Source organism: Ailuropoda melanoleuca, chromosome 10, assembly GCF_002007445.2.
Source record: "Ailuropoda melanoleuca isolate Jingjing chromosome 10, ASM200744v2, whole genome shotgun sequence".
NCBI lineage: Eukaryota > Metazoa > Chordata > Mammalia > Carnivora > Ursidae > Ailuropoda > Ailuropoda melanoleuca.
In genome coordinates, this window is record NC_048227.1 from 3,258,401 (window position 1) to 3,276,817 (window position 18,417).

At 52.1% G+C, this 18,417-nt stretch overlaps 1 protein-coding gene across 1 annotated transcript in view; it reads left to right on the forward strand.

Moving 5' to 3' along the window:
* FOXK1 (forkhead box K1) overlaps positions 1-18,417 on the forward strand; it is a gene marked incomplete at its 5' end in the record, with an annotated part of 66,094 nt that continues 47,677 nt past the window's right edge. The window contains one exon of the mRNA XM_011221332.2: positions 1-305. Within this exon, the coding sequence (XP_011219634.2) occupies positions 1-305 (305 nt within the window). The remainder of the gene's footprint in view (positions 306-18,417) is intronic.

Below are 18,417 nucleotides of genomic sequence, written 5' to 3' on the forward strand. Positions count from 1 at the left end.
CGGCGCGAGGCCCTGGTGGCCGCGGCGGCCGCCTCGGTGCGCCGGAGCCCCGGGCCCGCGCTGGCGCGCCTCGAGGGCCGCGAGTTCGAGTTCCTCATGCGGCAGCCCAGCGTCACCATCGGCCGCAACTCGTCGCAGGGCTCGGTGGACCTGAGCATGGGCCTGTCGAGCTTCATCTCGCGGCGCCACCTGCAGCTCACCTTCCAGGAGCCGCACTTCTACCTGCGCTGTCTCGGCAAGAACGGCGTCTTCGTGGACGGGGCCTTCCAGCGGCGCGGCGCGCCCGCCCTGCAGCTGCCCAAACAGTAAGTGCCACGGCCCTCGCCAGGCCTGGATCCGGGGCCACCCCCGGATCCCAGGCTCGGCCTGGAAACAGGGGTCACCCGGATCCTCGACCCGACTCCGACTCGGGGTCACTCTCGGCCTTTGGTCCGGCCTGGATCCGGAGGTCACCCTGGCCCGGGGCCGACCACCCCCCGGATCCCTAGCCTGACCTAGACCCTGGGGTCACCCCAACCCCTGGCTCGACCCCGCCCTGCACGACACCGGAGACGCCTCCGACCCCGCCCAACCTGGGCCTTAGGGACGCTCTCCGTCCCAGTCGCTTCGATGTGTGCTCAGCCTGGACACCGGGTCCTCACCCGACCTCCACCCGGCCCGGGCCTTGGGCTCCGAGGGTTTCCCCGGCCCCGCCCGGCCTGAACCGTAAGGGTCGCTTTTGCCCCTGCCAGGCCTGGATCGGAGGACAGCCCTGATCCTCGCCCAGCCTGGGTCCCGAGGGTCTTCCCACTCCCCGCCTGGTCTGAATCCCAGGGTCGCCCCTGCACACACTCCTGAGAAGGATAGCATCAGGTGGTTTTGGCCCCGGAGGTGTGGCACCAACTCCCCGCAGTAGGGGACAGGTCTCAATGGCAGTGACTTGGGCCCGGAAGGGACGTTCCCATCCCGTGGGCAGGGGGCCAGGACAGGAAGTGCTCTCTGGTTAGTGCCCCTGAAGATGAAGCTCCTGGGACAGGACAGTGGTACCCAGCACTCAGGCCTTCCTACCACAGCTGGGATTCCTGGGCCGGAAGGGAATACAGCAGGGCATGGGGGCCAGGGCAGGGAGAAGGCAGCCCTAGGGCTGGCTGAGCCGCGGATGCCCTGTGGGTGCTTTTAGGGACATTCACTCACTTTCCCTTGTGTTCTGGTTCCTATGTCCACTTTTCTCCCCGATGGTCTGTGCCCCTATGATCCTTGCTTTCTCAAGATCTGTTGATCAGGAGAAAGCCTATTTAACTACCCTGCTTCCTTGTTGGGCACTTTCTGTTTCTGTGTAGTGCCTTTAACCCCTCACTAGTGTTTATATTTCTCCAATGGGTTTCCTGTTCCAGACTTGTCTTTGACCGTCTCATTATTCTTTTATGAGAGAATCCAGGGGATTTTTGCTGGGGTGATTCCCAGTGCCCGAAGCTTGTTTCAGTAAACTTTTCCCCTCCCTAGGGTCTTGGTGCGTTGTTTGGTTGTAAATATTGTATCAAATGGTTTTCCCATGCAACACCAACAGTGACTCAGCCCTGGTTAGGGTGTGAGAGGGAGAGCATACCTTTATTTTACAAACGTGAAACTTACGTATTTCGGTAAATTTGGAGTTGGTGAGTAACAAAGTTATTCTACCCTACTTGCATTACTACTTTGTTCTCTTTTCCATAACCTGCTCAGTCTCTGTTCTAGGCCATGAAATACGTTTCAGGGCCAGTCACTCCGCTCTCGTGAGAAAGTGACTAGCAAAACAGCTTCATCCCCTCCCTGCCCCCCGGGCTTTTAGAGGCCTGTTCTGCTAACGCACCTTCACATAACTCAGGGGATTTTCGGAGCTCCCTGCCCAGCTGTTGAGTGGGTGCACTCCTGACTGGGGCCTCCCGGACTGAATCTGGAGCACACGAATACCTTCTCTAACTCAGGGAAGGAATGCCGGCCCACCGAGGCCTCACATCGTCCCCTGAATAGGCCAGTACCGGGTGCACTGTTTATAACCTGTTGTGGCTGTTGGCGGCCCCGGCAGGCTTGTGTTCAAGGGGCTTGCCGTCTGGGTGGGCACGTCGCCGAGCGCTGTGCTGTGGCCGACAGCCGGAGCATTTGACCGCGCTCTGACCGTGTTCTTTGCCCCGCTGTGCCTGTGTTTGCCTTCAGCCGTACTTCTGAGCAGTCTCCACGTAGACAGTGATGTAAAATTCATGAGAACAGAGCAAACGGGCAGAAGGAGAAACATTGGGGAGGGGGTCTGTGTCTCCCTTCCCCTGTTTGCTTCTGAATACTGGCAAAGCCTGTTGACTAAGGCATTTAGTGGTTTGAGCTAGTTTCCGTTTTTTTCCTGTTTTACAGAGCGTAAACCTGAGTAGTCCCATATATGGAATGGGATGTTGTAAACTTCTTTTTAGCACTAGGTCAAGGCTCTCTTTGGCCTATCACGTGGAAAGCAATCAGGAAATTTTAATGAATTCAGTGCAAGGAAGTTGAATGTGTACATTTTTGTCACTCTAAAGTGGGAAATTCATTACTGACTTTGAAAGAAAGGCAGTAATTACCGCCCGTTTCCTCTCAGGCGTTGGTACGTGGTTTTGCCATTAATATTTGAAGCTATGGATTTCTTTACCCTAAATTTAAAATTCTCATTGTACTGGGCATTTCGTGGACTTGGCTCTGCTTGCACTTAGTGGAGTGCAGTGCGTAAGCCTTGGAACTTTTTTTTTGCATTGTGGTGATATGTGCGCCCTTTCCCGATGGGTGACATCCATACTGGGAGACATCGCACGCACCGCCCACTCCGAGGGACAGCTCCCACTGTGCCGTTCCTCCCTCCTCCTTCCCTACTCAAGAAAGTGTGTGCGTAAGAGGAATACCAGAATTTATTCCCATTTATTACTACAAGTACATCTTCCCAAAACTTAATATTTTTGAATTATTGGCGGGAAGACAATTCCTTGTGACACATTCAGAGCTGATCTTGCTCTCCTGCCGTATGGCCGCACTGTGCTGAGTCCCCTGGACGCTCCCACGGAGGGAAGTGCACATTAGTTATAACTCAGCCCTTGCCTCAGTTGGCTCTGCAAAGCCTCCTGGGCCGCGAGTCTGGCATTTCTGCCAGCCCATGAGCTCCCTGAGGGCTGGGCCGAGAATAGTTCTCTTTCACTGGAGACACAGGGCAGCAACTGGCTGGCAGGGGGTGCACAACTGAGTTGTGTTTGTTGAATGAACATATGAGTAACTGAATGAATTTGCAGCTTCCGCAGGGAAAGCAATGTCATCGATTTCACGTGGTTTTCTGAGGTGGCGAGTCAGCTTTGCCCTGGGACATGTGGACCGCCCTCTCCGGTTTTACGGGCGGGTGTGGCTCGTGTTGGTGTCTGTAGTTCTTTATACCATCAAATTTGGAATTTGATGGACATGTTATGTGTTATGTGTGAACTACACAGAAACAGGCCCACGCACAGCCCCTCACTTGCTCTTCCATCTTTTTTTCTGGGTTTTTTTTTTTTTAACACATTTGTAATAAACATGGACTGCTTGATTGATGACAGTAAAAACAAGACTTCTGTTTGCGGTAGCTTCTGTGAGTGGTAAGGTCATGGGATTCTTTCTTTTCTTTTTACTTTTCTGTGTTTCCCAGACTTTCTGCGATGAGCATGGCTCTTTTTTTTCTTTTTTAACATTTTCTGTTACGGAAAATTTCAAGCATAAAAATAGAGCAGTGAACTTGCATGTAGCTGTCCCTGGCATCGATGGCTAGCGTGTTGGGACCTAGCTTGCTTTACCTCTGTCCCCACTCATCTTTCCTCCAGCCCCCAGTGACCTGGAAGTAGATCACAGATGTCACGTCATTCTGCGTTTAAACACTTCAGTAAAAGATGAAAATCCTTTTTTTAAGAAACCTAACCACAATGTCATGATCACACCCTAAAAGTTGACCCTAATTTCTTACCATCATCAAATCTGCAGTCAGTGTGTGCATGTCCCTTGCTGTCTCACGAATACCTTTTCTTACCGCGTGTTTATTTGGATCAGGAACTAAATCAGGTGCAGACAGCGTGATTGGTTGGTGTCACTTAGATCTCTTGTCATCTGTAGGCTCCATCTGTCTCTTTTTTTTCCTTGATGAAGAGACAGGTCACTTGTCCTGTATAGTTTCCACCCTCCGTGCTTACGGATTGGATTCCCAGGGTGTCCACTTATTGTGAATTGGTTGTGGGACCTAGAGATTTGATCAGACTCAGGTTTGATGTGGCGTTTTTTTGGCCAGAAACTGCCTCAAAAGCGCTAGAGCATGTGTCTGTCAGGAAGCAGAGATGTCTGTCTGTCTCCCTTAGCACCTTTTGATAGTCCTTGCCCGGGTCCGTCAGGTGATTACTGCCTGTCCTGTGGCCGTTCATCTTGGCCTCTGAAGGGCCACACTCCACCCTCTGAAGGACATGTGGAGAGTGGTCCGTGGGAGGGATCCCGGCTTCCGCGTGCGGACGGTGATGGAAAGTGACTGTGACCCCCACAGCGTTTTACTACATACGTGTTTGTTTTGTACCGTTTCCCAGTGCTCTCCCAACTGGTCACTTGAAAAGTGTGGAATTAGTTACTAACCGTCACACAAGTAGTTACCAGATTGAAGTCATTTTGAAATTATTTGGAAACAGCCCCACACTTGGTGAAGACAGCAGCATCTGGGCAGCCGTCACTCGGTCGTGGCCGGTCGGCCCAGGAGTGGGCCTGCATGCCGTGGGGGCTTTGCACTGGGGACCAGAGAGGGTGTCAGCTCAGCCTGCTTCCACTGGCCTAGAAGGGGGGCTGTGCTGGCCCCGTGTGCACGGTGGCGGGGTGGGGGGGCACTGGGCTGGGCTGCAGCCCGCCTGCCAGGGCACCTGGCCTGGGCAGCCCTGGGCTTGAGAGAAGAGCAGTAGCCGGAAGAGCCTCTGAGGAAGAAGCATTCCGGTCTGGTGCCCGTTTGGACCTGCAAGCTGGAGAAATGAGAAATGCGCGTGAAGAGGCTGGGACCCTGGGAGCAGGAGCCGCTCAGGCGAAGGAAAGGAAGCTGTGGGTTCAGCTGCGTCGTGTCTGGAGAGCGTGGCCAAACCCGGAATGTGCATTTTCCCTAAATAAACCCTTTATCCTGGTTTTCTTGCTCGTTGACAGTTATTGCGGGTCACGTACGTTTGTTCAAAGTTACTCTGTCTTCTTAAACGCTTACTTTAAAAAGGTTTATGGGAGTGTAGAGAATGGGGAACTAGGACGTTGAATCTCTGTTAATGAAAATATGGGCCCCTTTCCAGCATTTAGTTCATGCTGAGGTCCTTGGGCTTATCACCCTTATAGGAAAACGTATATGGCATTTGAGAAATCAGTCTATGAGAAGGATGTTATTTATCATGATGTATGTGCTGAATTGGTTTTATAATAAGTTTAGGAGAGCCTTTGTTGTGGATAAAGGAAGACGGTGGATCGAGTTTTAATGATGTTCACTGTTAATGCTTTAGAAAAAGACAGCTCTGTTTAAAATTATGTGCTGAGATGGAACGAAAGCTTTTGATTTGGAGATACAGTAATTTACTATTTGCTGTTTTTGCATCTTGTGAATGTCAGGGGATAAACTTGGTAAATTAGTGACAACTCAAATTACGGCAGTGCCTCATCTCCATAATTACCCTACAGTTAAAGCATTTCATATTAAAATGAGAGGATTATAGAAATGCTTTTACTTTGATTTCCTGGAAGTAGGCCCTTGCACTGTGACTCGCTAGGAGGTTTCGTGGTTAACGTGCAGTACCGCTATCACTTCTTTCAAGTTTCCGGTTTTCTGGTAAAAGGTTCCTGGTGGATTAAAAGGACAGAAAATGGAATCTCTGGGTGTAAACGTATTTTGTGACCATGTAAAGGGAAGCCACGAGGGCTTGCTGCGAGCTGCACGGAGCCCGGACAGAGGCTGTGAGGGCGCTGCGGGTGTGGCTGGCCTCTGCCCCTAGGGCCTGCCGGCAGCAAGCTTTTGGGAGGCCGACAGCAGGATGAGAGGAGTTAGTAAGGGTTCCCTGTCCTTGGACATAACAGTTCCGGCACTAAATCATGAGCGGGGCCCGGCACCTGGGTGGCACAGTGGTTAAGCGTCTGCCTTCGGCTCAGGGCGTGATCCCGGCGTTATGGGATCGAGCCCCACATCAGGCTCCTCTGCTGTGAGCCTGCTTCTTCCTCTCCCACTCCCCCTGCTTGTGTTCCCTCTCTCGCTGGCTGTCTCTCTGTCAAAAAAATAAATAAAAATCTTTAAAAAAAAAAAATCATGAGCGGATTGAAATGTGTGGCTTCTCTCCTAGGAATACTTTCCGGGAGGCACACGGAAAAGGAATGGGTGTCGTAGACGTGGTTTGATGGAGAAGAAACTTTTCCCCCTTAGTCATCGGTGACATGTTTAACCATGCCCAGAAAAAAGGCACAAGCTCATCTGGGGCTCTTGTCCTTCAGCACGCGTGTGTGCAGAGCGGGGCTCGGACTGCGTCGCCTTGCTGCTGGAAGCCACAGCCGCTGCCCCAAGCCCGCGGGGCCTGGCCCTGCCCCTCAGCCCAGCTCCCCATGGTGCTAATGGTGGCCCGCCACCTCTTCCCTCCAGCCACCCCCTGCCTTTGTCTGTTCCAGCAAGACTCAAGGCGTTGGGCCCGAGAGCCCTTTCACACCAGTTACTGGGGACCCCAGAGAGCTTCTGTTCGTGTGGGTTTGTCTGTCGCACTCGCTGCAGTAGACGTTAGAACCCGGCAGTTAAAATACACATACTTATGAACCCATTCAAAAATAGCAATGACATATCTCAGAAGTAATTGTTTGTGATAAAATCGCCATATTTCCCCAAACAAAGAAACTTAGAAGAGGGGTATTTGTTTTTTGTCAGTCTTTCATGTCTGGCTTGCAGAGGACAGCTGGACTCTCATGGCTGCTTGTGCCTTTCATCTGCGGTGATAGGTTTCAGCTAAGCATGGGGTCAAGGTCCAGCCTCGCGTAGCTACGGGGCTGGGAGAGGGAGGGCTATTTAGGTGGCCTTTCAGGTGATGGTGGGTGCCATTCCTTGATGCCTCACCAAAACTCGACAGGCAGTGGTTTCTTAAAAGTCACTTGAGTTGTGGGACCTGAAAACATCATCAGTGGACTTTTTGTTCTCTTTTGGGTTAAAATCCATTACCGTGCCTTGCATTCCGAATAAATCTTTTATTACCCATGCGTGGGTTTGTTACCTCGTGCATTGATTATTGGGGGAAATATTGATTGAATTATGCAGATCTTCTAACGTCAGTATGTCTTATTATATAAACAAAAGCATATTTTTTCTTTGAGTTGGTAAATTTGATCCCCCTCGAACTCAACAAATCATGTTTTTGAAAACAGAGATCTTTGAAAGGATCGGGCATTTTGATATAGTTTAATTTTGAAATTTGCTTTAAAAGTTGAAATGACAGTATATTTTTATAGAAATAAAAAAAAGTCACATGATGTAGTTATGGGCCTTATTAGTACCTCATAGCATAATTCGGCTTACATTTAGTTGTTTTTTTTTTTGTATATGCGGTGAATGCATAATGACTTTGGATGGGGCTGTCCGGCCTGTCTGTAATTTCTGCTATTTTCCTGTGAGCAGGTAGGGCAGAGCCACCCCCATCCCTCCTCCTCACTGGCTCCCAGGTCACAGCCTCGCTGTTTCCCTTCGGGCCCGGGAGTGGGGTCCCCAGGAGCAGGCACAGACAAGGAGCTGGGCCAGAATTTCGAGAGTCCTCAAGGGGTGTCAGTGACAAAGTAGACATGTTTTTATGAAAATAGTCCCTGTTTGGGATTTCTTTTGAAACGCTTCTGAGCACACTTCTCAAAAACTCTGCCGCTTTGATAAACATAAACATTCCCTCCCTCCCCAGTCTCCTGTTTTCCTCAGTGGATGTCTCTCTCTTCCCTCCTCATGGTAAACCAGTATTACAGAGGGTAAAACTGGTCTTCGTCTAGTCTGAAGCAGCTTTGCTTTTTGTGATTTGTATCAAAAGAACACAAAGTACTTAGTGTTTTTCCAAATGGACAGTACAAACAGCAAGTATGTTCCGACTCCTCCCCGGCCCTTCCCACACTCGCGCTGCTCCCTTGCACAGATCTTCTGGGTTTTAGAACTTTCATAGTTGGGGTTTTGTGCCAAGTCCTCATGTAAGGTGGGTTACGTGGACGTGATGTGGGGCGTCCGTGGCAATGAGTGGCGTAGCGAGCTGCTCGGGAAGACGCCCGCCAGAGGCCTGCTCGCGCCCGGTACGGGTGAGCCGCGTGTGACTCAGGGAGCTCGTGCACATGCACGGGCAGTAACCGGACCAGTTGTCCATCGACAGCCTTCCCAGGAAAACTCCCTCCTGTCACATGATTTGGCTGCAGTTTACTGGTGAAATTTGGGATCCTTCTATATGCTACCACGAAGCTATGGCTGCAACACAGTCAGTGAGAACCGGCTTGTGCGCCCAGTGACCCTTTGAAGCTGATTTAGAAAGAATGGGAACGTGGAATCTGAGGGCAGAGCAGACAGGTTGCAGGCTGTGATGTTACATGAACAGGAGAAGTTTGTATTCCTGCACCCTACACCCTTGGGGACATAAATATACCCGGTCAGCTTGGCAGGTACTCCCTGAATCTGGGAACAGTGACTCATCACAGCTTGAGGAAAACATCTTTCCCTGAAAGATCCACCTCCCTTTGGTTGGGTTCCCTATTCACTAGGAACGTCTGTAGCCCTGCCTCGGCGCCTAGTGTGCAAGAAGGCTACCGAATATCTGGCTTTCTTAGCAATTGTATTTTTCTCTGCAAATGGGAGTATGAACGGATTTTCGGCACCTGCTAACCCTTGGGTTAGCCCACGGGAGATCTCGTGGAGAGTCGAGAACTTTCTGCAGTCGCACAGATGTTCTTTGTCCGCGCCATCCAGGACGGGGGCATTGGTCGTGCATGGCTGCTGAGTGTTGGAAATGTGGCTAAGAACTCGATTTTTAATTTTTAGTTTGAAAGTTCATTTAAGTTTAAATAACATGCGCTGATGGGCTCGCAGAGGTTGCAAGTCTGAATCCCCAGCACCTGCTGTGGCCGCTGCCTCGGTTTACCCCACTCACCTCCGAGGCCCAAGTGTTACTTTCTGCCGTAGGCTTCGAGGTGAGGAAGACGGACAGGTCCGGCCCGGGCCTGGGGCTCAGGCAGACCCCCTGCGGTTCCATGGTGTGAGGCGAGGAAGCAGCCGGCCTTGCCGTCTGGAAAGATGCTTGTTGAAACGTCTTCTGTCTGAATAGGTTGGTCATTCTCTTCAGTTTCTGCTGCTCCGGACTGCAGATAAGCGAGCATGGACGGTTCCCATTCTCCCCTTTATCACCCTAGTTCTTGAAGCCCCAGGAAAGAAGTAGGGGACCCAAGAGATGATTCCTGTGGGTAATAAAGAGAAGAGACGCATTGGCTGCTGCAGGGAGAAATTTTTTTAAAACTCAGTGGCCCTTTCTAGCCCTGGACTTAATGTGTATACTCGTTACTGATGGATTGCTTCTGAGTCCGGTTCCGTAACGGGAACACCGCGTACTCACAGCTTTCAAAGGTTCCTTCAGGAGCAGGAGCATGCGCGTTGTGTGTCTGCCTGTCCTGTGTGGTGTCTGCACGGACACCTGCTCGTACTGGGTGGCGCTTGTCAGCGTGGCCGGTCATTCTGTGGTGTGACGGTGGGTCACGTCCTCCCCTGCGGGGAGCTGCAGGTCCCACGACGGCAGGGCCAAGCTGTCCGCACAGCGTTGTGTTCCTGGTGCCGGCAGAGTGTTTGGCACCTGGAGGGCACTGAGCGTTTGTTGAGTGGATGTTGACTTGTGTACACAGTCGTCTGTGTTTGCTGCTTATTGTAATCGATCAGTGCCAACATCTGGTCACGGGAGGTCCGAAGTCAGTGTTTCAGAAAACGCATCCTTCGCGTGGTGAGTCAGGGACCCAGGCTGGCACCGTCTGGTGACCCCACCGTTGGTAGCTCGTCGTGTGGAGGAATGCTGACAGGCCGGCCTGGAAGGGGCGGGTCCCACTTCTGCTTGTGTGCCAGTGATCAGAGCTCGGGCCAGGGCCGCCCCAAGGGAGGGCCATGTGTCCAGGAAGAAGAGGAAGCGCTCTGGAGAGTTAGCTGGTCTCGGCACAATTAGATCCAGCCAAGCCCCACCAGACTCTTGTTTTTATAAATAAAGTTTTATGGGAACACAGCCATGCCCACTGGTTTACATGGTCTCTGTGGCTGCTTAGTTGAGACAGAGATGGTGTGGCCTGAAAACCTAAAATACTTAGTGTCTGGCCCTTTATGGAAACAGTGCACACACCCCTGCCCTAGGTCATACACCTTCCTCCACGTCAGTGATACATTTTACTGAGCTTGATCCCCACCTTTATATTACTGGTTTTATTTATACGGAGCTCCCACATGTCTTAATATGTTATGTTTAATTCTAGGTGTTTCATATATTTGTCTTGGGGATGGTCAGTATGAATGGGATTTTTTTTCCCTTGTTATTTTTTAAAGGATTAGTGTTTCCATGTAGGAAATGTGGGCTGTGTGTGTGTGTGTTTCTTTTCTTTTTGTTGGTCTGGGCTTTATAATACTAACTTAGTTTTTAAATTTTACACTTTGATAACATTTCAAGCTTCCAGAAAAGTTGCAAGACTCGTTCAGACTAGTTCAGATAACTCCTGTCCTCGTCCCCGATTCACCAATTTTTAACATTCTGCCATATTTGCTTTAGTATTTCTCTGCATGTGTATATGCTATTAAGGGTTGGTTAAGGGGCACCTGGGTGGCACAGCGGTTAAGCGTCTGCCTTCGGCTCAGGGCGTGATCCCGGCGTTATGGGATCGAGCCCCACATCAGGCTCCTCTGCTATGAGCCTGCTTCTTCCTCTCCCACTCCCCCTGCTTGTGTTCCCTCTCTCGCTGGCTGTCTCTATCTCTGTTGAATAAATAAATAAAATCTTTAAAAAAAAAAAAAAGAAAAGAAAAGAAAAAAAGAGTTGGTTAAATGTGCAATGTCCCCTTTTTCCTTAGTACTACAGTGAATGTTTCCTTAAAATAAGGATAACCCAGCCTGGTTACCAAGTTCAGGAAACCAGACCTCACTCTGGTTCTGCTCTCTAACCCACAGCCCAGGGACCAGCGCTGTCAGCTGCCTCAGGAACGTCCTGGCAGCGTCCAGCATCCTGTCCAGCGTGGAGCCCCTCTGGTCTCCTTATTCTGGGACAGCTCCTTGGCCTTTCTTTGTATTGACCTTGACATTAAAAAAAAAAACAGAACAGGACAGCCATTTTATCAGATGCCTCTCAAATTAGATTTGTCTGATTAGACAGAGTCCTGATGAGATGGTGAGATTCGGGGTAGGGATCTCGGCCTGGAATGTCGGCAGGAAGACCTCACCCTTCTCAGGGCACCTCTTGGAGATGGTTCTCCCCTTCCTGGTGAAGTTCATGCCAATCACTTGGTGTAGGTATTGACGGAGCTTCTCCACCCGATAGTTACTGTTTTTCTTTTTGTAGTTAATAAGTAATTTTTGCCATTCAGTGCTGGAATAAAACATTTATTTTGTATCGAGTCACAGTTACCATTTCTCCTAACTGTTTTTAAATTGACTTTTTGCATGCATCTTCTAGGTCAGATTTTCATCCGCAAATGATGACTATTTTGTCTTTTTCTTCCGCTGTATCAAAAAAAAAGATTTTATTTGTGTATTCATCAGAGAAAGAGGGAGTACAAGCAGGGGGAGCAGCAGGCAGAGGGAGAAGCAGGCTCCCTGCTGAGCAGGGAGCCCGATGTGGGACTCGATCCCAAGACCCCAGGATCATGACCTGAGTGGAAGGCGGACGCCCAACCGACTGAGCCACCCAGGCGTCCCCGATCTCTCTTTTTTTTTTTTTTTTAAGATTTTATTTATTTATTCGACAGAGAGACAGCTAGCGAGAGAGGGAACACAAGCAGGGGGAGTGGGAGAGGAAGAAGCAGGCTCATAGCAGAGGAGCCTGATGTGGGGCTCGATCCCATAACGCCGATCTCGCCCTGAGCCGAAGGCAGACGCTTAACCGCTGTGCCACCCAGGCGCCCCATCCAATCTCTTTTTTTTAATCTCATTTCTTTTTGTTGTCTTGTTGAATTTGCTAGAACCTCCAGATAACAGAATGAATGCCATGATGGTGGGGTCCATTCTTGTTTGCAGCCCAAGAAAGGCTTACATTTCAGAGTAAGTGTAGCTTTGCTGCTCAGAAGCCACTTTCTTGGGCAGTCTTCCTGGTGCCTCACCAGGGTGAGTCCTGTGGGCCACACGCCCCCAGCGCCCCCGGTCTCACCATCCCACTGTTACTGTAGGGTCGGTGGTCTGTTTATCTGACACGCTGTGGTGTCGGGGGCAGGACTGTGCCTTGCTTTGCCGTAACCCCAGCACCACCCAGTGACCCCAGGCTGGGCATGTAGTTGGCACCTTATAAGTTGGTGGAGGAATGAATAAAGACGCAAACAGGAGAGGCCTGAATGCAGAAACAACCTGGCAGAAGACATGATCAGAGGTGATAGAAGCTTAGCGATTAATAGGTGTGCATCTGGGGCGCCTGGGTGGCTTAGTCGGTTAAGCATCCAACTGTTGATTTCAGCTCAGGTCATGGTTTCAGGTTCCTGGGACTGAGTCCTGTATGTGGTCTGTGCTCAGCGGGGAGCCTGCTTTAGGTTCCTTCTCTCCATCTGTCCCTCCCCCCACTCGTGCTCACACTCCCTCTAAAATAAATAAATAATTTTTAAAAATTAAATTAAAAAAATTAAAGGCCTAAGTCATCACCTCTCAGCTGGGTGCCCTTGGGCAGGTGCCCTGACCTCAAGCTCCTCTTTCCTCATCTGTAAAATGGTCACGCTATCGACTTGCTGGGTATTTATGAGACCCAAAGGTGGCGTGCCAGAGTGCCGACCTCAGTGTCTGGCGCACAGGTGCACTCGCCACAGGCCCACGTCATCACCATCACTGCCGTCATCGTGACCATTGGGGGGGACTGCTTTACTCTCTGACGCATCTGGGTGTCGGAAGTGGCAAGGAAGCTGTTGCAGGGTCTGGAGCCAGTCCCAGTGGAGTAGCCTGGCCCCCCACTTCCAGTAGAGGTGCCAGTCACTGCCAGGGCATAGCCGAGAGTGGCCGTCATCCTGCGATGGCTGGAGAACGGGCTTGGGCAGGCCAGGGTCCCTCGGGGCTTCTAGGGGGCACGATCAGAGCGGAATAGTCACGTGTTTCTCTGAGCTGCTTGCCCAGAGGGTGGGGATTTGAAAAGACGAACTCAGCTTTTCCCTTGAATCATTTGAATCACCTTCGTGGGGCTCAGAGCCCGGCTCGCACTGGGGCTGGACAGTGAGAGGGAAGCCAGCCTCCCATCAGCCAGCTCATCCCTGCAGCAGTCCACAGAGGAACAGTGAGGAGTTGGGGATGGAATCCAGATCTGCTTCAGTAATTTGTATGTATGTCCAGGCATTTAAAAATACAGACAAGTACAGAAGATAATTTAACGTGTGCTTGGGACCCAAAAGAACTGACGTACTCCTTCATGTTTTGTCATGTGTTTTCAGTAGACAAACATCACGATGAGTTACCTTTGCCACCATGTCTCTGTCCCTTCTCCAGAGGCACAGAGCTCCCGTTCTGTCTCACGGTCCCCCTGCACAGAGACAGTCCTCTGTTTTAGTGGTTGGGGGTGGGGGCGTTAATTTACATAAATGCCGTTGTAAGTCTTCTCCTTATACTGTGTGTATTTTCCACTTCTCCAAAAGACTGCGTCATAGGTGACACCATCAGACATAGACCTGCACCTGTTTCTTCATAGCCCTGGTGCTCGGACCACCGTGCTTCCTGGCCTTGCAGCTTGCCCCCTACTGCTCCCTGCTTCTCTCGGGTCTGAGCGGGCTGGCTCCCTCTCAGCCCCTCCAGCGCATGCGCCGGCCTGCCAGGAGCCCCTCCGTGTCTCAGCTTTACCTCTGCCTGCTTTGCTCCCGCTTGGTCCAGGGGCGCTCTGGGTTCCTTGTCCCATCCCCAGGCTCCCCTGAGCCTCGCTCTGTGCCCCCGCAGCATCTCCATATTGCAACCGAATGGCGTTGGGAAGATCACTCTCAGCCCCCCCACACACACTCCCACGCCCAGTGGTTCCTGAGGCCTCCGATTTTACGTTCATTGGCAAGTGGGCGCTCCCTGTGTGTTTGGTGCTGGGGGGCTGGAAAAGCAGAGGGGGCAGGACAGACCCTATCTTCGCCTCTGTGAATCAGGAGGGAGACTTCATAATCACAGAGAGCTAGTGTGTGCTCTCGTTTCAGGAGGCGCAGTGAGGAAATCAGAGGACGTATTCGACAGGTGGGTGGGAGGACCTTTCTGGGGAAGCGATATTTTATGATCTGAAGTACAAGCAGGGGCTTCCGATTGGAAGCATCAAGGACAGGGACTTCCCTGGGAGTGGGGCCTGCAGGTGCAGAAGCTGTGAGGCTGGGGGGGGGGTTTGCTCTGATAGAGGAATCCAGAAATGGAGGGGACCTCGGGGTCCCCCTGGAAGGTTCGAAGGAGAGGAGTGATATGCCCAGCGGGGCCCCCGTGGGGGCCACACTCAGGTATGGGGACCAGAGTGCTGGCCGTGGCCATGGGGAGAGGTCAGGAGAGTGTGCAGGGCTGGGTGATGCGCTGGCTCTGAGGGCGTGAGGGAGGGGTGTGTGTGTGCCTGAGTCATGGTGCAGCAGGGAAGAAAACGTGCATAAGATTCATGGCGCCCATGAGACGAGGGTGGATTTTGTTCACCTGAGCATTGGGGACAGAGCAGCATTAAGAACGATTGTTTCATTCCGTGTGAAACTGAAGCTTCCGTATGAAGCATATGCGCTGAGGGGAGCTCCAGGCCGGGGCTGGCGCTCCCTGAGATTCAGAATGCTGCCCGGATGGTGGGAAGGCCCTTCCGGACTCTGGAGACGTCTGCAGCTCGTCTTTCCAGATGCTGTGACTGCATAACGGTAGATGAGGGCGATGGTGTCATCGGGGGAAGCAGCAGGCGATAGTCCCGGAGCTTATGCCTGTGAGTGGAGCCCTGCTCGGCTCTGAGGACAGAAAACCTAATGGTGTAGGGAAAGGTGTGTGTGCTCGTTGCTGTTTTGAGAGCATCCATCCATGTGTTTGGGAAATTGGCTGCTGCTTGCTTCCTAAAATACCATGGGGATAAATTCCTCCGACAGCGAGCTGTGTGGGCTCCAGACCCTGCCCTTGGAGCCTTGGTGGTAGCACAGAAAGCGTCTTGGCTCGGAGGACCCCTGAGTCTTGTGTGAGTCACGGGGGCCCCGACCGGAGATTGATGAGCTGAGAGCAGACCGCAGTGGAGTCCTCCACGTGCCACAGAAAAGCTCGCGTCGGGGGCCAGCATTTGCCCGTCTCCCATTCACACCCTGGTCTGCAGTTTGTGCCGCTTGCCGGGCCTGTGGAAGGCCAGGCCCCCCTGAGACTGATGCTGGGGAGGACGTGCATGCTTGTTTCCCTTGCTCGTGGGCCCCGAGGACACAAGGCAAGCTCGGCCACGCCGAACATCTCCTTGCCGACCCCACTTGCACCCGGGAGACGTGGGCTCTGGCTCACCCCGCCACTGCCAAATGGAGCCCAAAGACTGTATCTCCAAGCTGCTGGGAGCCCCGCGTGTGCCAGGGCTGTCCTCGGCCTGGTCACTGTTCCGAGAGAGACACAAAACCAGGCCACTGGGACGACAGGATGTGAAGGCTGGAGCCACACAGAGGATGTCACTCCGGGGCCCTCCGAGGGTGACTGCAGGCAGGCTGATGACAGGGAGCAGCAGGTAGGGTGGAGCCAGACCGGCATGTCTGGGGAAGCGCATCCTCAGGTGCCGAGGGCCCTGTGGGCTCCTGCAGGTATGCCCTGGGCAGGTGGCTGCTCAAGCCCTGCCCCCTCCTCTTCAAGGCCAAGTGCCTGTGGCTGGAGGGGTGCTCCCCTCCGACACACAAGACAGACGTCCACTTCACTCTTCAGGCCAGGGTGTCGGACTGTCCCCAGGAGCCCTCCAGCTTCCCCTGGGGGAGGGTAGAACGGCTTCTCTTTGGCCTGTTTTATGTGTTGGCCTTACCTGTAAGATTCTCCCTAATACTTACTTTATGAACTTGTGCCAGTCCAATGAATTTAATTTTTCTTAAGTAGATTGTTTTTGATTTGTTTTTTTTTTTAAATGCCAGTGAGATTTGAGGTGGGTCCCCGCTGGGCAGTTTGAACTGGGGGGGGGGGCGAGGGGGAGGAAGGAGCTCAGACCGAGCCACCAAATCTGCCCTGTGAGGAAGTTGCCCCGTCCCATCCCTCCACGAGAGGTGGGGCAGTGCACCTGCCTCCCCCAGGCCCAGAAGCCGTTCGCCCCCCACAGCTCTGGCCCCCTTCGACACTCCCTCCCCAGCCCCAGCACTCCCCGTCCGCTCTCAATCTCTGGATTGGTCTCCTCCTGTGTCTGTCATTTCCACACACTGTGCGTCTGAGCATGTGCATACCTGTAACATACGTGTTCACGTAGGCCCGCAGCTCCTCGGTGGCCCCGGGCCCTGCTGTCCCTGCTGCCCCCTGCTCTCCCGCCAGCTCTTCCTCAGCCCTTGCTGTCCCCTGCCTGGAGCACCGTCCACCTTGTTCCATGCGGTCATCCCACGTCACGTCATCCCAGCGTCACTTCCTCAGGGCCCAGCTGGGGCTCTCGCTGCTTGCACACTTTGCATTTCTTCAAAGTATTGGTGTTGTTTGTACCTGTGTATTTTTTAGATGACATGTTGCCCTCCTCCGCTCCCCCCTTCCTGCCCGTTAATCTAGAAGGCCCAGGAGGGGGAGAGCCACGCGCAGAAGTGTTTCTGCTGTGACCTGTAAGGTTTATCTGGGCTTCTTCCCTGCCCAGTGTGGTGGCAAAGGAGACGGTGGGTGTCCCCTCCCCGCCATCGTTGACCCCGAGGTGACGTGGCAGTTTGAATAGTCCCCTCCTCGCTGCGCACATCTGGTCGGCATCTCTGGGCCGTGCGGTTCCGGCACTGCTTTCTTGCATCATCCACAAGCACGGGGAACCCTAGGGACACGTTGAGCCCATATTTGGGGATAGTTAATCCTCGGGGTTTCTTGTCTTCTGATGGCCTCTAACCTCTGAGGGACTGAACGTAATTCCGACACGTGGAGATTTGATGCACACATTCATATTTGCTTTTTCTCATCAGTAATTTTGTCAGTGTTTTATTATAACTCTGCTTCGTCTCTTAGAGTTTTCAGAATGGTAATCTCATTTTGTTCATGGTCACCGACAAGGCCAGGGAGGTTAAGATGTGTTTTAACAAGGTAACTTTAAAAGTGGTTGAAAATTTCAAAGTCAGTAACTTTCTCTAGGAGCAGACAGTTACCTCTTCAGAGAATTTGTCTATCCAAAATGATTTTTTTCCAGAAGATTCCCAACTGCTGACATGGTAATTAGCAGAAAGTTCAGAGTCTTTAGTTCTAACGTTTATTTGGGAGTTTATTTTATAAGCCTGCATTCTGTAATTCTTGAAAGTCAAAAATTTTTGGTGTCGTTTCTTTTTGAAGGGGCCAGTTTTTAAAAGAAAGCTCCAAACAGTGCTCATTAGCTTCTGTGCTCTGAGTTTCCTTTACTGCTTCCCACTCTTCAGTATCGTATCTGTGGCCTGTGCTCATAGAAAATTTGGAAAACACAGAAATGTGGAAAGGAGAGAAGCCGCGTCCAGCTGCTTGCCACCGAAACGCCCGCTAACACCACACCGTGTCTTTTCCTCGTGTCTGCTTCCTTTTTAAAGGAACGCACTGTGCTGAGGCTGCATATTTGTAATTTCACAACTGCTGGTGATTCGAGTCCCTCTGGTCGAGTCCCTCTGGTCGGGACTGTAAGACGCCTTTTTTTATGTTAATGTCTGTTTAAATGAGGAGGTTAGGGCCGCTCTGCCCCCCTAAGCTGGAGTCCGCCTCTGCCCCACCAGCCCCATGGCCTTGCGCTTCCGTTTCAGCGGGAGGGAGACCCCGGGCCGGCGGAGGCCCGGCGGGCAGCTCCTGGCTCCTGGCCCTGCTTTCCGTGATTCCCCCTTATCAGGAAGGAACCTCTCCACCCGTCCTTGGCAGACAGCACCAGATAACGCTCCTGGTAACCAAAGGCAAAATGTGATTGCTAGTTTTTTCTGGATTGTTTTCAGAGTGGGAAAACTTAGAAGAGGTCCCGGTGCACCCGGTTACCCAGCTCACAGGAGAGCCGTGTTTGGGGGGTGAGTGAGGGACTGTGTCCTCCGCTCTAAATGCCAGCCGAGTCCCCTTTGGGCCCAGGGACAGGGTTGGTCCTTTCTTTGCCTACCCAGGCAGCTCACTCTCCAGAGTCT